At 40.0% G+C, this 17,716-nt stretch overlaps 1 protein-coding gene across 2 annotated transcripts in view; it reads right to left on the minus strand.

Annotated features, from left to right (window-relative positions):
* LOC120624856 (myotubularin-related protein 5) overlaps window positions 1-17,716 on the minus strand; it is a 102,930-nt gene that overhangs the window by 3,966 nt on the left and 81,248 nt on the right. For both annotated transcript variants that reach the window (XM_039891591.1, XM_039891590.1), the window contains exons 19-36: window positions 16,938-17,115; window positions 15,988-16,127; window positions 15,239-15,396; window positions 13,932-14,086; window positions 13,201-13,387; window positions 12,577-12,708; window positions 12,070-12,178; window positions 11,254-11,405; window positions 9,880-10,028; window positions 8,878-9,088; window positions 8,233-8,368; window positions 7,384-7,566; window positions 6,769-6,939; window positions 5,993-6,148; window positions 5,058-5,203; window positions 4,025-4,172; window positions 2,995-3,195; window positions 1,001-1,130 (exon numbers count right to left, since the gene is read on the minus strand). In XM_039891591.1, coding sequence (XP_039747525.1) covers window positions 1,001-1,130; window positions 2,995-3,195; window positions 4,025-4,172; window positions 5,058-5,203; window positions 5,993-6,148; window positions 6,769-6,939; window positions 7,384-7,566; window positions 8,233-8,368; window positions 8,878-9,088; window positions 9,880-10,028; window positions 11,254-11,405; window positions 12,070-12,178; window positions 12,577-12,708; window positions 13,201-13,387; window positions 13,932-14,086; window positions 15,239-15,396; window positions 15,988-16,127; window positions 16,938-17,115 — 2,842 coding nt within the window. The remainder of the gene's footprint in view (window positions 1-1,000; window positions 1,131-2,994; window positions 3,196-4,024; window positions 4,173-5,057; window positions 5,204-5,992; window positions 6,149-6,768; window positions 6,940-7,383; window positions 7,567-8,232; window positions 8,369-8,877; window positions 9,089-9,879; window positions 10,029-11,253; window positions 11,406-12,069; window positions 12,179-12,576; window positions 12,709-13,200; window positions 13,388-13,931; window positions 14,087-15,238; window positions 15,397-15,987; window positions 16,128-16,937; window positions 17,116-17,716) is intronic.

Raw genomic sequence — 17,716 nt, forward strand, 5'->3', positions numbered from 1 at the left:
TCGCTTTATATTTATATAAAATAAAAAAATGAAAATCAATAAATGATAGAAATATATAATTCTCACAGGTTAGTGAAGAGCCTACACATCGAACTGGTGAACCCACAAATATGACACCCCTGGTGAATACAAAATAAGACGAACTTAAAGTAATGTGTATAATGAAACCCAAATTCGATAATACTGCTGTAGCGGTCTCCACATTACAGAACTAGATGGCGCCACAAAAATCCTGCATCGCGCTAGAGAAGTTTTCACTAAGAATGCCTATATATACAACTTCGAAAAATGAGCACGATCACCCGCTCGGAGGACGATCTTCCTATTGTTACGAGCATGAGCATGAGCATAGCTCCCGTACACTGCTATAGTGCAAGACTGAGTCGCTGTTATGATCGCCCGTCTCTGGAGCGAGAACCATAAACTTACATAAAATCTAGTGAGATGAATAAAAACAAAAATCTAAACACCTTTGGAATTAAATTAAATCGAAATCCCCAATTAAATTAAATTAAATCCAAATCTCCCAGACTAGCATACTTCAAACTTTGAGTCATAAGAACGACTTCAAACTGAGATCAAACCTATGAAGTCAACGCGCGATCGATTCAAGTCGCATGCGCGAATTTGAGTTTCAGATGCATATAAAACCATTCTCAGACGAGTCAACGCAGAAGGGATTAACCGTTATTGCATGGCATTGCCTTATCGTTAATAATAATAATAATAATGATAATTTCTTTATTTCAGGCAAAGCCCATATTAATACATTTGAAACAACAATTAGTATTACTTAATATACAATATCGAATTAAAAATTAAAATTACAGTATAAATTTATTCAAATGGCAAGTCAAAAATATAAAATTAATAGACAAAATAATAAGTTTAATACTATTTGCTCCGTGTGTGTGCATGTAAAACTGGCATAAAAAGATTATCACAAATTGATGGAAGCCTGTTAAAAGAGGCGCACGTCAGTAAGACCAAGGTCACTCACCCGAGGACACGGCGCGGTCGCGGTCGCGGTCGGCGGGCGGCGGCGCCTTGTAGCGCGTACACGGCAGCGCCAGTGCGTCTGCGCAGCGCTCGTGGCACGCGGCGCCGCAATCCACACAGCGCACGCCCGTCTGTGCGCACGACAATGGGATTACTGCAGCCAGCGGGGTGCACTTCATACATGCGCAAAAGCACTGCCTACCCTAAAACTTTTCTATTACTCGTATAGGAGGACCATTTTTCCATTTCATGCTATCTTTCTGCTTTATACCTACCCTGTTCTGTGCACGTCAATGACTGCAGCGGCCAGCATAAGGCTTACAGTGGCATGCATACAGTGTAACCTCAAGGTATTCACTAAGCGGGAAAATGATTAAAAATGAAAAAAACTCCAGTACGAGTTTTAAAAACTAAATAGAATTGTCTCAGCCTACAATTGTGCATTTAAAAAAGCTGATTTAAATATTTTCACAATTCCGCTCAGAGTTTAAAGCGCAAAATTAAAAAAAACTGGTTGTTACGTAATCCTCTCTTATTTTTATTATAGTATCTTTTGTTTTTTTTTAATTTATCTCTTAAGTTTTAGGTTCTGTAAATTGAAGAACGTCTATATGTCACGATGCATGCAGAGTTTGCATGTAAGTGGGGTATACAATGTATAATTTATAATATTACCATTACGTTTATAATTAATTAAAGGCATTGTACATAACGTTGGCTTCCTAAATAAATAAATAAACTTAAGAATTGTAAGAGTTATATAAAGACTACCCTCAAGTATTTATAATACGTACTGGTGTTTTTCTTCATTCTATATCATCTGTATACCCTGTGCATACCCTCTATACACGACACTGCATACAGGGTATACACAGGCATTGCTGGACAGACGTGTCAACATAACACACGTATTTACCATGTGGTGACGGCAGATTGGAATACAGTTGTCCAATCCTGTTGAATATGTGTACCAATCCTCGACGCGACCCGCATGTGTCGTACGTGACGACCCAGGGGATAGACTTCGTAGCTTTAGTTAAGTTTACGAATGTAGTTATCGCCATTACTACTGACTACTATGTACACATTTTGTATGGAATCAACGTATCAAAAGTGCCAAGTGCCTTTTTGTATGAAGAAATATTTGATGCAACTAAGTACTACCATCTACTGTGATCACAAACCCGTCTACCCAGGGTGGTGATTATGGGCAAAGTGGACTGTCATAGGCTATTGAATCTGTCCGGTAAAATTGGCAGTGCTACCTTCCTTACGATATGTGCAATAGCTAGGTTCAATTTCTGTTATCAATTAATAATAAAATTATGTTGATTTTGATAATTGAGGTAACCAGAGTAAAAAAAAACCAGATTCGTGACAATGTTTTGCTGATTTCGGATATGTATACAAGTCTGTGGGGCCGAAGCTTTAGTTATAGCACTTTTCGTAAGGACGCCATAGTGGATTCCCATTGGATAAGGTTTGGCTAGGAGAACCCTATGAAGAGTGTAGGTGGCTGTATCTTATCTTCTAGTCTAGTCGACAAGTTGAAAATGGTACAAAATAGAGATACTGCACTTAAAATTATGTGCGATAACTCATTGCATCCGGAATGACGCCTAGAAAAATGTGCCAAAAGCGTGTACTAGCACATAAAAAGTTTCAAAAATTATAAACAATTTAAGATGAAAAAAAATTTAGTTTTTTGCCAATATTTCATAAACTATTAATATTTAAGTAATTTCAAAAAAGATTCTGAAAGAGGAGGAAATTTCCAATAAGAGTTCCCAATTCCCGGAACTCTTTCTCCATTATTTATAATTTTTTTTTTTACGCTAAAAATAGCTCAGACACTTTTGGGCTGGGCTTTTGGCAAATTTTTCTAGGCGCCATTCCGGATCCAATGAGCTACCGCACATAATTTTAAGAGCGGTATCTTAACTTTGTACCATTTTCAGCTTGTCGCCCAGACTATTCTGGAATGTCGCAACGAACCTCGAGCGGCCCCCACAGCAGGTCGGCGCAGTGGTCGCAGCGCGCGGGCGCGGCGGCGGGCGCGGGCGCCCAGCGGTGCGCGGGCGCGGGCGGCGCCGGCGCGGCCGCCATGCGCGCGCGCGCGAGCACCTCCAGCGTACTTCGCCGGTGTGCCGCCGCGGTCGCGCGCCGTACCACGCCGCTGCACATCGACGCGTTGCGCTGCGAAAACACGACCATCAATCCCAAGCTAGCAGTCCCACTGCTGGGCACAACCCTCCAATCTCTTAAATGCAAAAGTATGTTTGGTTGTCGTTTCTTCACGCCCTAACCGAGTACCCAATTGAATTGATTTTTGAGATAAAGTTAGTCAAAGGACAGAAATGGGCTACTTTTTATCACAAGAAAAAAAAAAGTCACCAATTGATTTGTGAAAACCAGTAATTATACCGGATGTAGAAAGCGGGTAACAACAAGTATAGTATGAGCGCAAAAACCCTCTCATACTAAATACTTGGACGTATAACGGTTGAAATGAAGATAAAATGCTTTCTGATGCACGCAACAAAGGCAAAATACGATGTACCTATACAGTTATTGACTACTTATGAGTTATAAGTCACTAGCATAAGAGAATAATTTGATTAATCTTTTATTCGGATATACCTACATTAGGTTTACGTTAACTATGGCAAACCGCTCATAGAAATTAATATTATTAATGCGAAAGCGTGTTTGTTAGTTTGTGGATCCTTACTTCAAGCCCTAACTGAGCCACAAATTACTTGATTTTTAGCATAGAATAAGTTGACAAAATAAAGAGTAGCATAAGGTAATCCCAGTAAAACAAACTGTTCCCAAAAAATTTTAATAAACGCGGTCGAAAAATGCGGGCTACAGTCATTAGAGCATAAGCGTAAGATTTATCTCAGATGACGTCTTTGGACGTCTAACGTGCAATGAAGAGGGGAAGGTGCTTTCTGAGGCAAGCAGGGTAAAGGCAAAACACGATGACATCATATAACAGTTATTATTTTCTTAATGTATATACCTGTAGCTCTAATGTGTTGGGCAGCTCCAACTGGTCCCATCGCACCCTCCACTTCTGCGGCAGGTGGCCCAACTCGAGCTCCAGCTGTCGCAACCTCTCGAGCAGGCCGGTGAACGCGTCGGGCATACACCGCGATATGCTGTCGTACCTGCACAACAACGAAACTTTGCATAATCCTACTCGGCCTAACCGAAGGCTGGACCAAACCTGTGCACCCTCCGTGTCTCTAGCTCTAGCTACGAATGGCTACGGACGGTCACATTATACTAGTTATGTAATACCGCACTGTTTGCATTCGCGAGTGCACATTATAACTAGCAAGCGCAACTACTCGCAAACCGCTCGCGAAACTGTCCAAAAGTGCCCATACTAAGTTCCTAAGATTCACGCGAACCGCAATATGGGAGGCTGCGTAAGTTTGCGCGGTTTGAATCCCGGGAATTTCTGACTTTTCTCGGGTCCCTAGACTTCGGGTATATAAACTCGAGACACGGTTTTTGAAGTTTTGTTGTATTTGTTATTTTTACAAGATCATACGTAGTAAACGACTCGATCCTCGCGAAAATATAGTTGTTTGTTTGTCTTCACTTTACTATTTCCCTAAAAGAGCAACCATTCGACTTGATTTTTACTGATGATCACAGCAAAAACAAACTGTGGGAACCGCGTGTTTGTTGGAATTTGCAAAAAAAAAGTTATAATTCCTTGAACACCCCTTATATGGTTGTGTTTGCAACGATATTTTGAGTATCAGTCAGTCATAAATAACATTACATGAGGTAAACTGCTGTTACTGTTATAAATTTGTAATTTTTTTATGGATTTACTTATTTTATTGATAACTCTCGCCAAAAGTTTACTTGATTTTTATTTTGTTCTGAAGTCTCAAGATCTCCTGTTCCAGGAATTATCGACATGTGAAAGTATCGAGACTTGGAATTCGCCTGGAAGTTGGCTCTCTGATGTAAATGAGAAACTATTTCGTGATATGGTGTTTAAGAGTTAAGAGCTATTTAGTGTAAGAGTAAGTTACCCCGCCACGACTAGTCGTCGCTGTGTGGGCTGCGTGCGCTCGTCGAGCCAAAGGTCCGGCTCGTAGGGCACGCCGTGCGCCATTTCTTCGCTAACATAGTACTCCCATATTTCGAGACTGCTGACTGCGCTTACTGGACGCAGGACCTGTTTGTGAAACATATACAACGTGTAACGAAATTAAGAAATACTGTTGAAAGGTGCATAAGTATATTTCATAAGGAATCACCCTGTAAAAATTAAATCAAAAGAACCATATTTATTTTTAGTTACAAACGAATTCAAAACATAGTTTACCTATTGAAGATAAAAGACCGTGCATAGTACCTACGCTACTATGGCAATGGTTTACTCAAAAACAGCCTTTTGGTTTCACAGATAAGTGTCAGAGACAGTAAATAATGTACCTCTAAAGCCTCTGAAGTATTATTTTGGTTTTCATTTACATGTTGTAGACTTTGTAACTAAAGCTAGGTTGCTAATGCTAAGTTGTGTAGCAGAAATCGCATTTACGCCTGTATTTGTGTTTGCATTAAACTGTTTGCTTCTAGATGAGTCTGAAAGAACTGAAACTATTAATAATTTATTTTCTTCACAGAGAAAAAGCGATATGTTATTTTTGATCATATTTCGGAATAAAATTTTCTGGTTAGAACATATACTAAATAAGTTGAGATTACATTGTTTTGGTTGTATATTTTATTAATAACGAATAAAATATTTCCTTCGAATGTAGGTAAGAGAAACACTTTATTAATTAATAAACCCGACTTCCCTTGGAAAACATTAAAAATTAATAGAAAAAAATATTTAAAAAAGAATTGCCAGTTGCAACGTTCCACACTGAAATCGAATCCGGTGATATCACGGTCTTAAGGTCAGTCCTTAAGATCGTGGCATGACCGGCTAGAATAAAACTATTAAGTTACTACGTACTGGGTTGTCAAGGTCAGGCGTATACAATAGATTGTAGAACAGCGGCGACCGTTGGTGCAGCCGCTCTATGTACTCAAAGAGTCCTAGTGAGGTTCGGCCGTCCTCCCCCTCTCCGCCCGCGCCGGCCACGCCCCCTGAGCCACCTGTCTCCACTCCCTAGAAACATTTTTTACTTACACAATAAAATATTGGAAACAGAGAAAATCCTGAATTTATATCTTGTTTAACCGAAATCCCGGAAGCGGTGATAGTGAAGCGAGATTTCGGCCTCACTTTCGTAAGGACTAAGATTTCGACACTTTTGTAACTTTAAGAAGAATGCCCGTAGCATTTGGGCAATTAAATTTATCGGCGAAGAAAAACATCGTAAGGAATTCTGGACGAGTTCTCTATAATGTTCTCAAAGGTGTATGAGGTTCACCTGCTTGCACCTGGCCATAGTGATAAACTGTGGCCTAAGCTGTTTAAATTCTGAGTAATTGGCCGATTGATAATAATGATGTTGACGATACGAGTTATACAAATTTGGGGTCGGCAGCGTTTGTACGCATGTATGATGTGCACGCCACTGGAAACCTAAAAACGCTGCCATGCCAGAACCTTTGGAGCCCGCACCCGTTGTTTATCTGAGCTTGCTGAGCTGAGCTTCCCACCCGTTCCCACTGTACCTTTACAACTCTTTCTTTGTATTCTAAAGCATTTCATCTTCTTAGAAACAAGTGAGATAAATAAATTACAGTCAATATTATAAATCCAAGTATGGCAACGCGACATACCAATCTGGAAGCATCAACTCTTCGATCATCGGCGGGTGCCAACCCAAGCTCCGCACGTTGAGCTTCGCTGTCGAACAGAAATGTGCGGAAGCGGCAGGATACACTGTGGTACGCCACAAACCGAAGGTAGTAATCGTTGAACTCGAACGCTAGCGGGAACTGTTTTTGTAGCTGGAACAGAAATGGTTTCCGTGAACAAGTTGTTTTTCTTTATTATGCACATTAATGGGGTAAGATTAAAGATCAGTGTAATCTTACCCAAATTTAATAAATAATTGTAAACAGTAATAAACCCAATTAAATGGATATCAGGATGTCTCGAATGATAAATAAAGAGCAATCATACGGAAACATTAGAATTAATATTTACTGTTGTACAATAATTAAGTCGAATAGTTTTGAGATCATACCCCGAAGTATGCAACGCTTAATGAATAAATTAGCAACCTTGCCTCTAAATATAGATCAAAGTTAAAAGAAGAGTTTTGTAGCATGACGAATGTCAAATCAATGAATCTATAAAAGTGTTAAATAAAATGTATTCTGGTGTGTAATTCAATGACAAGGAATTGTTTAGATATAGAATACTAATATAAACATGCTGATTTACATTACCTGATGCACCGCGTCGAGGAACATCAAAAAGGTCGGTGTGAAACCCTGCTGCGGTGTGGCGGCCAGGTTAGATCTCTGCTGAAACTTGTGGCCCAAAGCTAGCCATTCCTTTTCCACCATTATCCGGAAGCCTTCTAACGTTCGGTAATACGGATCCAGGCAAATTTGTGCTAATGATGATATCTGAAAAATATAATAATATGCTTTTTGGTAAATCTGTAATAGTAAGGAAAGTTTCAGATATTTTAAAGTTAACGAAACAAAGTGTCTAAAACTATTCGGGTTAAAACTTCTATCAAAGGCATTATAACTAACATCGTAAATCGGGCCAAATCATTTTAATGCACTTAGTACGGGATAGAACTGTTGATTTTTAGGCTGTTGTTTTATCGCAAATATATTTTCACTTGTACCTAAAGCGGAATTAACAAACAAGTAGGAGTAAGATCCGAGTCAATTAACGTGCGCTGGAAATAACTATAGAATTTCTGTATGGCATTATATCAGAATTGAAAGGGTCCGTAGCAGAACAATATGAGCCAATACACCTAAACGGAGGCTAAAGAAAATATGGGCCGAGTACCTAACTCGGAAAACCGAGGGGAGTCAAAGATGCTCGAAATTCGAATGGCGTTGGTAATACCCCACTTGCGGGTCGACCGACGACATCAAGAGAGGAAGCAGGAAAGCCGCTGGTTGCAAGCGCGCTAGATCATAGAAAACTAGCACTATAAAAGACAGTGGCCGACCATCGTTGATAGATGACAATGATGATGAAACAGAAAAACTTCCTGTCATCTTATAGTTGAACAATGGAATCTTATCGGGTTCAGATGGCGGCTGAATTACCTGTGCAGTGACATCCCAGCCATCTTCGAGTGAGAGCAGGACAGAAGAGCCTTGTACGTCCAGTAGGTCGACGACCGCTCCGGACAGTTGGAACAACTGTCGCAGTTGCCACAACCACCCGGACTCTTCTACTAATCTGAAATTAATTATTTATTTTCAAACCCATGTATCAAGGCCAGCCAGCGGTCGGCGCGCGTTTAAATGGTGCCAGCAGCAACACCATTTAAGTCTACGCGTTTTAATAAGTGCGAACAAGACGTTCGGTATGGTGTTTCGCTTAATAGTTGTCTAGGTAAATAAAATCTTAAAAGGCGTTAGTGAATTATAACTTATCGTCGCGCTCTTAAGAGTCTTAGAGCGTGTTAAAGAAGAAAAAATACTGTATCCCCTCTTTATCGACTTCTGTAATATCTAATTATCTAAAGTTTGACTAATGATCACTTACTAACGAGGTCGAAGAACGTTAAGACGCAGGTCGTGCGAATCTTTGGGCTTTATCAATTATATTTGAAAATAATCGTCAAACTTGCACTGGAGTAGAGTGGTGTGTCTATGCTCTTCACCTATATTGCCTATTGTGGGCCAGGTCTCTGTGCTCAGCGGTGGGCTATCAATAGGCTGGGAATGATAACTTTTGGTACAAACCTGAAGAAACCAGGTTCATCCGGGCTCTGCGGTGCTGATGGTGCGGCCGCCCGCAATAGCTTCTTAAATGCGTGTTTGGTGTGCCGTGCGTCCGGGTACTCCACGGGTACGGGTTCGACCCCTGCGAGCGCCACACTTGCGCCCTTCTCCGACAGCACGTACAGAGCCGCGCGTCGGTTTGTATTGCCACTGCCACCGCCGTCGCCTGATACTAGAATAAAATAAGATTTATTATATTCAAGCCAGCGGAAGAAAAAAACTTAGAAGCATAACTACTGCTCAAAAATGGTCTATAACTAAAACATAGCCTATGTGGGAGTGGCTTATAAAGTGTGCCCCGTTTACGTTTAAACCACTACTCACAATGTTGACAGATTAACTACCGGACAATCACCGCCGGCTGCATGAAGCACTGTAGAACGCATCATGGTGCGCTTATAGAATGATTGGTACTCATTTGAATGTCAATTTTGTTAGAAAATGAAAACTTTAAATTTTTTTTCCTTTGCGGATTCAAGGTCATTTGGAAGGGGCTAGGGAATAATTGAAAAATTAAAAGTTTAGAGGTTGATTAAAGTCAAAGTTAAAAATATCTTTATTCAAGTTGGCCAATAGGTGGCACTTTTGATGCGTACATGAGAAGTACACTCTAGTGAGATGATGTCGATAACCATCGTAAACTTAAAACTAAAGCTACAACGTTTCCAAGCGAGTCCTGGTCTAAGAAGAAGCCCACAATAAACTTAGCCGGGTGTTTTTTTTTGTTATCACCATCTCACATTGTTGTTTAAAATTGTTAGAAGACCAACCTGGCTAGAGCAGTAATTCACACCCAAGCTTTTTTATATATTACGTGGTCTTTTAATAGGACTGTTTTGATAAGCTTACGTTTAATATAAAGTTTGAACTGTTTTGAGAGACATCTCCAAAATGTCAATGGGTAGTTTATTGTAGAATTTTATGCAATTTCCTTGAAACGATTAATAAGTGTTAAACACTTACCGGAGTCAAGATCTGCGGTAGACAGTCGCTGCCGAGGTACGTAGAGCTCGAGATGCGACGGTTGGCGACGATCCTTCAACGAGCCCCAGCGGCCGAAGTGTCGCGCTGCACTCGTGCCGCCCTTGCCCCCGCTGCCGCGACCCAGCACCCTGACAAGCAACCATGATAATGAGCCTGGTAAATGAAGCTCATAATCATCATTTGCCTGGTTCTCGAGAAAGTAAATTTAAATCTTTTACACCAGTATTGCTTAAGTTGGCTTTTGAGAAGATGCATACAAAATGTGGCGGTCTCCACATTATCAAACTAGATGGCGCCACAAAGCTCCTGCATCGCGCTAACGAAGTCTTCACCAAAATTAACCACATATACAACTTCCAAAGATGAATGTTCGGACCTCGGTACCCGAGCACGATCACCCACTCGAAGGAAGATTTTCTTATTGTTACGGACGAGCGTATCGCCATAGCGAACGTACACAAAACATATGAGATATATTATAAGAGATATATTCTTATATACTTAATATACAACGTGTAACCAAATTCCGAAATACATTTAAAATTTCATAAGGAATCACCCTGCAAAAATACTAAATCAAAAGAAGCATATTTATTTTTCCATGAATACGAGTTCAAAACATTCTTAGTGATTACTTATAAAAGATAAAAGACTGACACGCGCATACGCGACGCGTACCTAATAAAGTGTCAGGAGTCACTTGATTTTAATTTTGCATATGATGTTAGGGCTGTATCTGATTTGATTCAGTAAAAACTATGGCAGTGGTTTACTCTAACACTACTAAGTTTCGATATCAAAGATAAGTTTCAGAGACAGTATGTAATGTACCTCTAAAGCCTGTGAAGTATTATTTCGGTTACACGTTGTATTAAGCTGATGAGTTTGTTTTTTAACTTGAACGCGATGATCTCAGGAACAACTGGTCCGGTTTAAAAAATTCTTTGAGTGTAGGATAGCCCATTTATCGAGGAAGGCTATATATCATTACGCTAAGACCAATAGGAGCATAGCACCAATAAAGAATATTTTAAAATTGGAGATTTTTTCCTTTTGAGAGCTTCCGCTGCATGCGCAGCGTAAACGGTTATAGTTTCAATAAAATCATGTATGACAAGATTCTTTTGTTCCCTTTAAATGTTCCAAAAAAAGATCGACGTATACGCGGACAGCTACAATAATAAAGGCAATGTCAGAAAATGATAATACACTTTTTTTTAATTCTTTATCCGCTGCTATAAGGTTACGTTAACAAAAAAACAATAAAAAGCAATAATTAATTATTGCCCTATATTTATAATTGTTTTTTTAATTAAGTACCGAAACAGAACCAGTGGTACCGTTCTCACTTACCCGAGGGTCCCAGCGGCTTTACTCAGCAAAGGTGTGTGGTTGTGCTGCTGCTCTTCGCAGCAAAGCAGTAAGGAATCCAGGCTCAGACTGGAATCTTCGAGCTCGCCTCGTGAGGCCGGTGTTAGCGCCACAAGAGTTGCTAGGTACCTTTCCTGCAACACAATGGTTTACAGTTTGCGTTACCTATCTTTCTCTCTCTGAAGTAGGCTGCAACGAATGCGCAGTAGTCACAACTATAACCTATGCGCAGCTCAAAGCAAAAATTCTTCTTCGATACGTGTTCAAAACTTAAGGGTATGACTAAAAAATAATTGCAGGGAGTCAAAACCCTGGCATTTGGAAACCCGTTCGTCTAGCTGTCGACGTTCAGTAGTTGATATGATGATAAGGATTATATTATTCACGTATGAAGTGAACGTTCGGAGAGCCTGACTTCAGAAATAATAAGATAATAGTACTAGCAACGCTTCACTCTAGCTTTCGCAACCGGTTGACACATATCTTCAGACATCTGTCAAACGGTGGCGACCTATCATTCCGGACAGTTGCGGAGAATGTGCAACTCGCGCTGTCAAATAGGGAATAGGATAAAGTCGCAGGAAAATTAGAGGTCCCCGATTTCTAATGTAATGCCGTTACGTACGGACGTGACTCTCATTCACGGACAGGCGGGCAAACGGACGAACGCAATCGACCAAAATTACCCAAAGACACTAAGTCGATGTCCGAGCCTTTTTTGGGAGACTGGTTTAAACCATGTGGTGGTTATCAGGTGCAATCGGTACGTTATTAGTATGGATGATTGCGGCGTCTTACTTGTTCTAAACTAGATGTAGTTTCGGTGCCGCTCTGCGCGGGCCCGGGGGTCTGGTGGCTGGACGATTTGAGCATTCCCATCACGCCCTTATGATGTGACGCGGCTGATCTAGACAATATACATTGTTTATATCACCTTACATTGTTTACATCACAGATAAAAACTTTATTTTAGTCTTTGAACGTCACGAGTTACATCGTTTTTTGTTTCATTTGAACATTACTTTAGATAGTGATCTCCCACGTTTGTTAAACAGTGGTTTGACACTAAAACAACTTTTGATACAAAGATTTTTTTTTCTATTTTATAATGAAGACCAATACAGAAATTTAAAGTTTAAAATCTTCGCTATCTAGGACCTACTTAAACACAAACAAAAAATTCTCATGTAAATAGGTCTAAGCGTTTTGTAGGAGTTCCGTGACAAACACACGTACAACAAATTTTCTATACTTATAGTAACTATACAAAAACATATTCTATACTTATAGAAAAACATCGCTTACCTCGCTAACAGTGCACCGGTACGCGGATGTCGCCAAGACAGTAACGGCACTCTGCTTTGTCTATAGCATCGCGTCGCTCTTCTCAGCGACTCGTCTGATATGCTCTCTGGCACGGCCACAACCGCGGGGTAACTATATCACAAACAATTTCCAATTATTAAATAGATATGCAATCTATATCGATTCAATCTAGTCTATTTTATTGAGTTATAGCATTGTTTGTATGCGAGATTGTGTTTGCTAAAGTAAAGGTCAAAGCGGTGATAGCTCAGTGGATAGGAATTCGACTTCGCTTTCGGGTGGCCGAGTTCGAATCCCAGCCCGCACCTCTTACTTTTCAAAGTTATTTCGTTTTAAGCAAATAAAATATAACTTGGTTAAACGGTGAAGGAAAACATCGTGAGGAAACCTGCATGCCTGAGAGTTCTCCACACTGTTCTTAAGGGTGTGTGGAGTCCACCAATCCGCACTGGGCCAGCGTGGTCTACGGTCTTAACCCCTTCTTATTGTGGGACCCGTGCTCTGTAGTGGGCCGATAATCGGTTGAAAAGCTTAATATTTATGTTAATTTCTTATAACTAAGTATATTTAATTTAATATGATTTTATAAGTAAAATGTCTGACCTTCGACATAGAGTATAGAGCGCATTAGCATGCGCGAGTCGGAACGGAGGCGCCGCGAGTCCAACGCGCGCCCAGTCGCGAGCGTACACACGTTCGCGAACACGCTCCAATGACCTTGAGTGTGTGTCTATGCCTTCCGACACACCGCTACCCGGCCCGCATGCGCCTGAAAGTTCTAATTCTTCCACTGGAAATAAACAAGTAATAGTTTTAGTTCGTAGTAGCAAAGTTAAAGGGCAACCACGATTGATATGACCGAGAAGAAATCTTCTGTTTTTTTTTATAAAAGTAGTCCTTAACATTTTTTTGCATGTCACAGAGATTCGTATGGCATTAATTTTGGGTAAACTTTTATATTATTTGGGGCACGGTGTGAACACTACTGATGATACACAAAACATATGTAATATAAATATGTAAATATGGAGATGTTGCCCGCGTTTTTTTCGGTATTAAAAAAATCCTGCGGTAACTGCCAGTCTATTTCCGGGATAAAAATAAACTCAAATCAAAGATGCAAGCTCGCAATCATCATCAAATCTCTATGCAAATTTTATTAATAAAGTTCAACATTACAGATGAAACCACGGAGAACAGCTAGTATTTTATAGTAAGTTGGCAAGACAGTTGGTAAGTACATTGGCAGACACGATTTTCGCCTTACACATTCCGCGAGCTTTAGAGATCATCTGATAGCATCATAATATCGATGTATAAATGTTAAAACTCACGTGACAACGTGTCGGCAGATAGGGAAGACATGAGCGGTGGTGACGTCAGAGATCTCGCGTCCGCTGAAGGCAACACGTATTTCTGACGCTTGGAAGGTTTCGGTTTGAGGCCCGCACGCCGAGCTGTCTTCAGCAACGTCTTTTTGGCGAAGCCTCTATGAAACAAAAATATTTTTGGAATGTAGATTATTTATATAGAACAGTTAACTCACATATTTTGCACTAATTTAATCTAGTACAAGTTCTCTGTAGTTACGGTGACAGCAGATCAGAATACAATTGCCACCCCCTACTCTTCCCGCGGTTGTTGTACGAGGCGACAAAGGGAAAAAAAACAGAGAACGGACAGCAGCTTCCTCTGTGCTACTAGTATCTACTGCGATCACGAAACCGTCTGCCTATCGTGGTGATTATGAGTTAACCTTACCCGTACAGCAGTGGACTGCTATAGATGTTGATCTGTATACCGTCGGAGAAAAATTCTATAGATTGTGAAACTATAAAATGATGTTGAATAAGAGCAATCTGCTGATTTGTCTGTCGGCTCTCTGTCCGTAGTATCTGCCTTCCGAACAGGCAAAAAAAATTGAAAACTGCTAATAAACTAAGCCGACATGAAAAAAAATAATTTTGAATTTTTGATCATTTATTCAGTTTGTTTATCCCGAGGTACAAGTCGCGGCAAGTAAGTCTAGCGCTGAACGAAACGTGGAAGGGATAGATGCACATGGGTACTGTCGCGCAGGCAATACAATCATTACTTTAGTTAATAAATAGTATTTAGCCATTAATTAATAAAGTAATGATTATTATCCAATAAAAATGATATTATTTAATTGTAATGTGTGTGTTTGTGTGTAGTGTAAATGTAGTGTAAATATTTGAGTATGAATATATGTGTTTGTAATTATTATAGTTTAGAGTTTCAAGATCCAAAGACTTCTTGTTAAAATATAATTTAGGCTATAATTTTAACAAGTTTATCTGGAATAGAAAAATAAAAACATTCATTAAAACTACAACAAAAATTAACAGTAATAACAAAACAATTCAGAAAGCAACTGTACACTGGAAGTGCGCGGGGTGTCGTATCGGTACAGGAAACGGAATACGACTGGAGAGCCAATAAGCACCTGCGAACGATACGCACACCCTCCCGGCGACCCTCTTACTCCCCCATGATACCTAATTTTCGACTTCTGCGCAATAACGGTCACCGCTAGACTTTCGTGCCGCTACTTATAACGTTTGCGTGAAACGCTTGGTGGTACTTCCACAAACGGGCCAGAGAGGGAAGGGTTACGTACTTGAGGGTGTGGTGCTTGGGTTGCGCGAGGTCGGCGGGCGGCGGGGCGCGGGGCGCTAGCGCGAAGTGCAACAGCGGGTGTGGGGGGTGCCGCAGCCGCGCCACCGCCTTCCGGAACGCCTCCGCTTGCTCGCTGCTCACCTCCTCATCCAGCGCTACCTGCCGGCGAATAAACGTGAGTATGAAATAAGTCTTAAGTTGTACGACTCTTTTGTATCTCGTATAGTTTATATTCATTTATTTTGGTACTTACTACTATTGAAAATTAAAATTTACAGGCATATAGTTCCTATCGTTCTACAATGTAGCAGTATGTTTTTCCCACGGCTGGTTTTATTCTTCTAATTAACACCTTAGGTAATCGTTGCAGATAGGCACCGAGGACAAACCTCTGCGGTTTTTTCGGTGCTTTTATACTAACCATTTTATTGTAATTATTTTATTTGAGAAATAAAAAAAAGTTGTAGTATCTATTTATTTATTCTTCTTTAATTGGAAAACCAAAAGTTGTAGATGCTAAATAGTTAACAAATTGGTTGACTTAAAACTAATAACAGGTTTCCACAGAAAAGTTTTATATAAACAAGTACTAAGAAAAGGTACAAGTAAACAACACAAAGTAAGTAAAATAAACAAGTAGTCAGTAAAGTGTTTTTCTTTTATAATTTCTTCTTCTTTTCTTGATTAAGTAAGGATAAACAGGTTTTTTAAGTTTGTTTTAAAATGATGTATATCATAGCGAAAACTAACCTTGATAAGCTGGAATGTAGCAGCACGTAACTGCAACCCATCGTGTAAAGTGTGCTCGAGGTGCGCGTGCGCAGCCCGCACCCCCTTTTCACGTGTCAACGCACTCAGGGGGAAACTGCGCACAACCGTCGCCTCGCATGCTGCAATAAATCTTATCATCAGTATTCTCAGCCCGTACACTTACTATGTACAGTCTCATACGTACACTCATTTGATTTAGTTGGTACTTCCAACAATTATAAGGACATTGTATTGTTAAGATAAAACAATACAGAGCATCCAGTGTAATTAATCAAGTTAACCAACTATACTTTGGAGTAACGTAAACCTGTCAAATTTGTATGAACTTGTAAAATTTTGATACTTGGTCCTCTATCCAAAATTATAGATTAACCCGAAAGAGGCTTTGAAGTTACTTTACAGTAGTGCGACAGGTAGTTTAGAAGATATAGTAATAGTAGTCAAATAGTAATCAAGGCTGTTTACAAAATTATTTCTCACTTTAAGACTTGACCGTAGACAAATAATCTTATCCCTCGTCCCATTTTGGGAACTCACTACTTCTACTAACCCTATACCCAGCGGGATTTCACTAGCTTCCTTGAGTTATGTTATTTAATGTATGTTTATATCTTATTTGTAATTATATGTGATATATATATATATATATATATATATGTATCTATATTTATATATTTGTGTTCTGTTTATATCTCATTTATTGCACCGCCCGACCTCTTTTCTTTGTTTTTTCCTTTTGCGCCTTTGGTTGTCAGGAAGAAATCGCTATGTTTGCGACCAAATTGTACTATCTAGCTATATGTTTATATCTCTGTAAGTCTCTTTTTTCATTTGTGTGCAACAAAGGTGTATTTATTAATTCATCCTTCCATGGTGCCGTCACGCGCTCTGTAGCCATTGGTTACGAGCCGCTGTCGAGTCTTGCTTACCGTAAGGGTCTAAGGGTACGCCCTTGAAGAGCAGCCGGTAGTTGGTGAGGAAGAGCGCGCCCTCTGCGGGTAGCAGCTGCGAAAGTGCCGAGCCCCTGCCGTCGGCCAGCAGCAACGCACGAAGCGCCGTGCCAGCGCCGGCCTCGCCACTGACCAGCGCTGGCCATGCTATTCTAGGCTGCGGATACAGGATTACGTTCGCAAGGATGACTTGGTAACACAATACTCTTTTTTAGGGTTCCGTACCAAAAAGGCCAACAGTTTTAATCTTTAAAATTAGGGTCCCGTTAAAATTACTAAGACTCCGCTGTCCGCCCGTTTGTCTGTTTAACTGTCCGTCTATCACCAGGCCGTGATATTTAGCCAGTTAAAAAAAAAAAACCACCAGCTAAGTTTGTTGTGGGCTTCTTCTGAGACCAAGGCGCGTTTGGAACCCTCGTAGCTTAAGTTTAAAATTGACTAATTTAGTTAGCGCCAACAACTCACTTCTATGTCAAATTTTACATATAATGTACGCATCAAAAGTGCCATCTATGTGCCTTTTTGAATAAGGAAATATTTAACTATGACTTTGACTTGAAATGTACGTAACTGCGAAAAGTTACAGGTGCGTATTGACTGTAACAATATTAATATTAGAAGTAAAAAAAAAAAACTTGTAGTGCAGTTTACTAGGCTGCATAAAATTAGTAATTCATTTAAGGGTAATTGTATATTACCAGATGAAATCCTTGAGATGTGTCTCAGTAAGTTCGAAGTTTATATAAAGCGTAAGCTTA

Source organism: Pararge aegeria, chromosome 7 (assembly GCF_905163445.1).
Source record: "Pararge aegeria chromosome 7, ilParAegt1.1, whole genome shotgun sequence".
In the NCBI taxonomy this organism is placed as follows: domain Eukaryota; kingdom Metazoa; phylum Arthropoda; class Insecta; order Lepidoptera; family Nymphalidae; genus Pararge; species Pararge aegeria.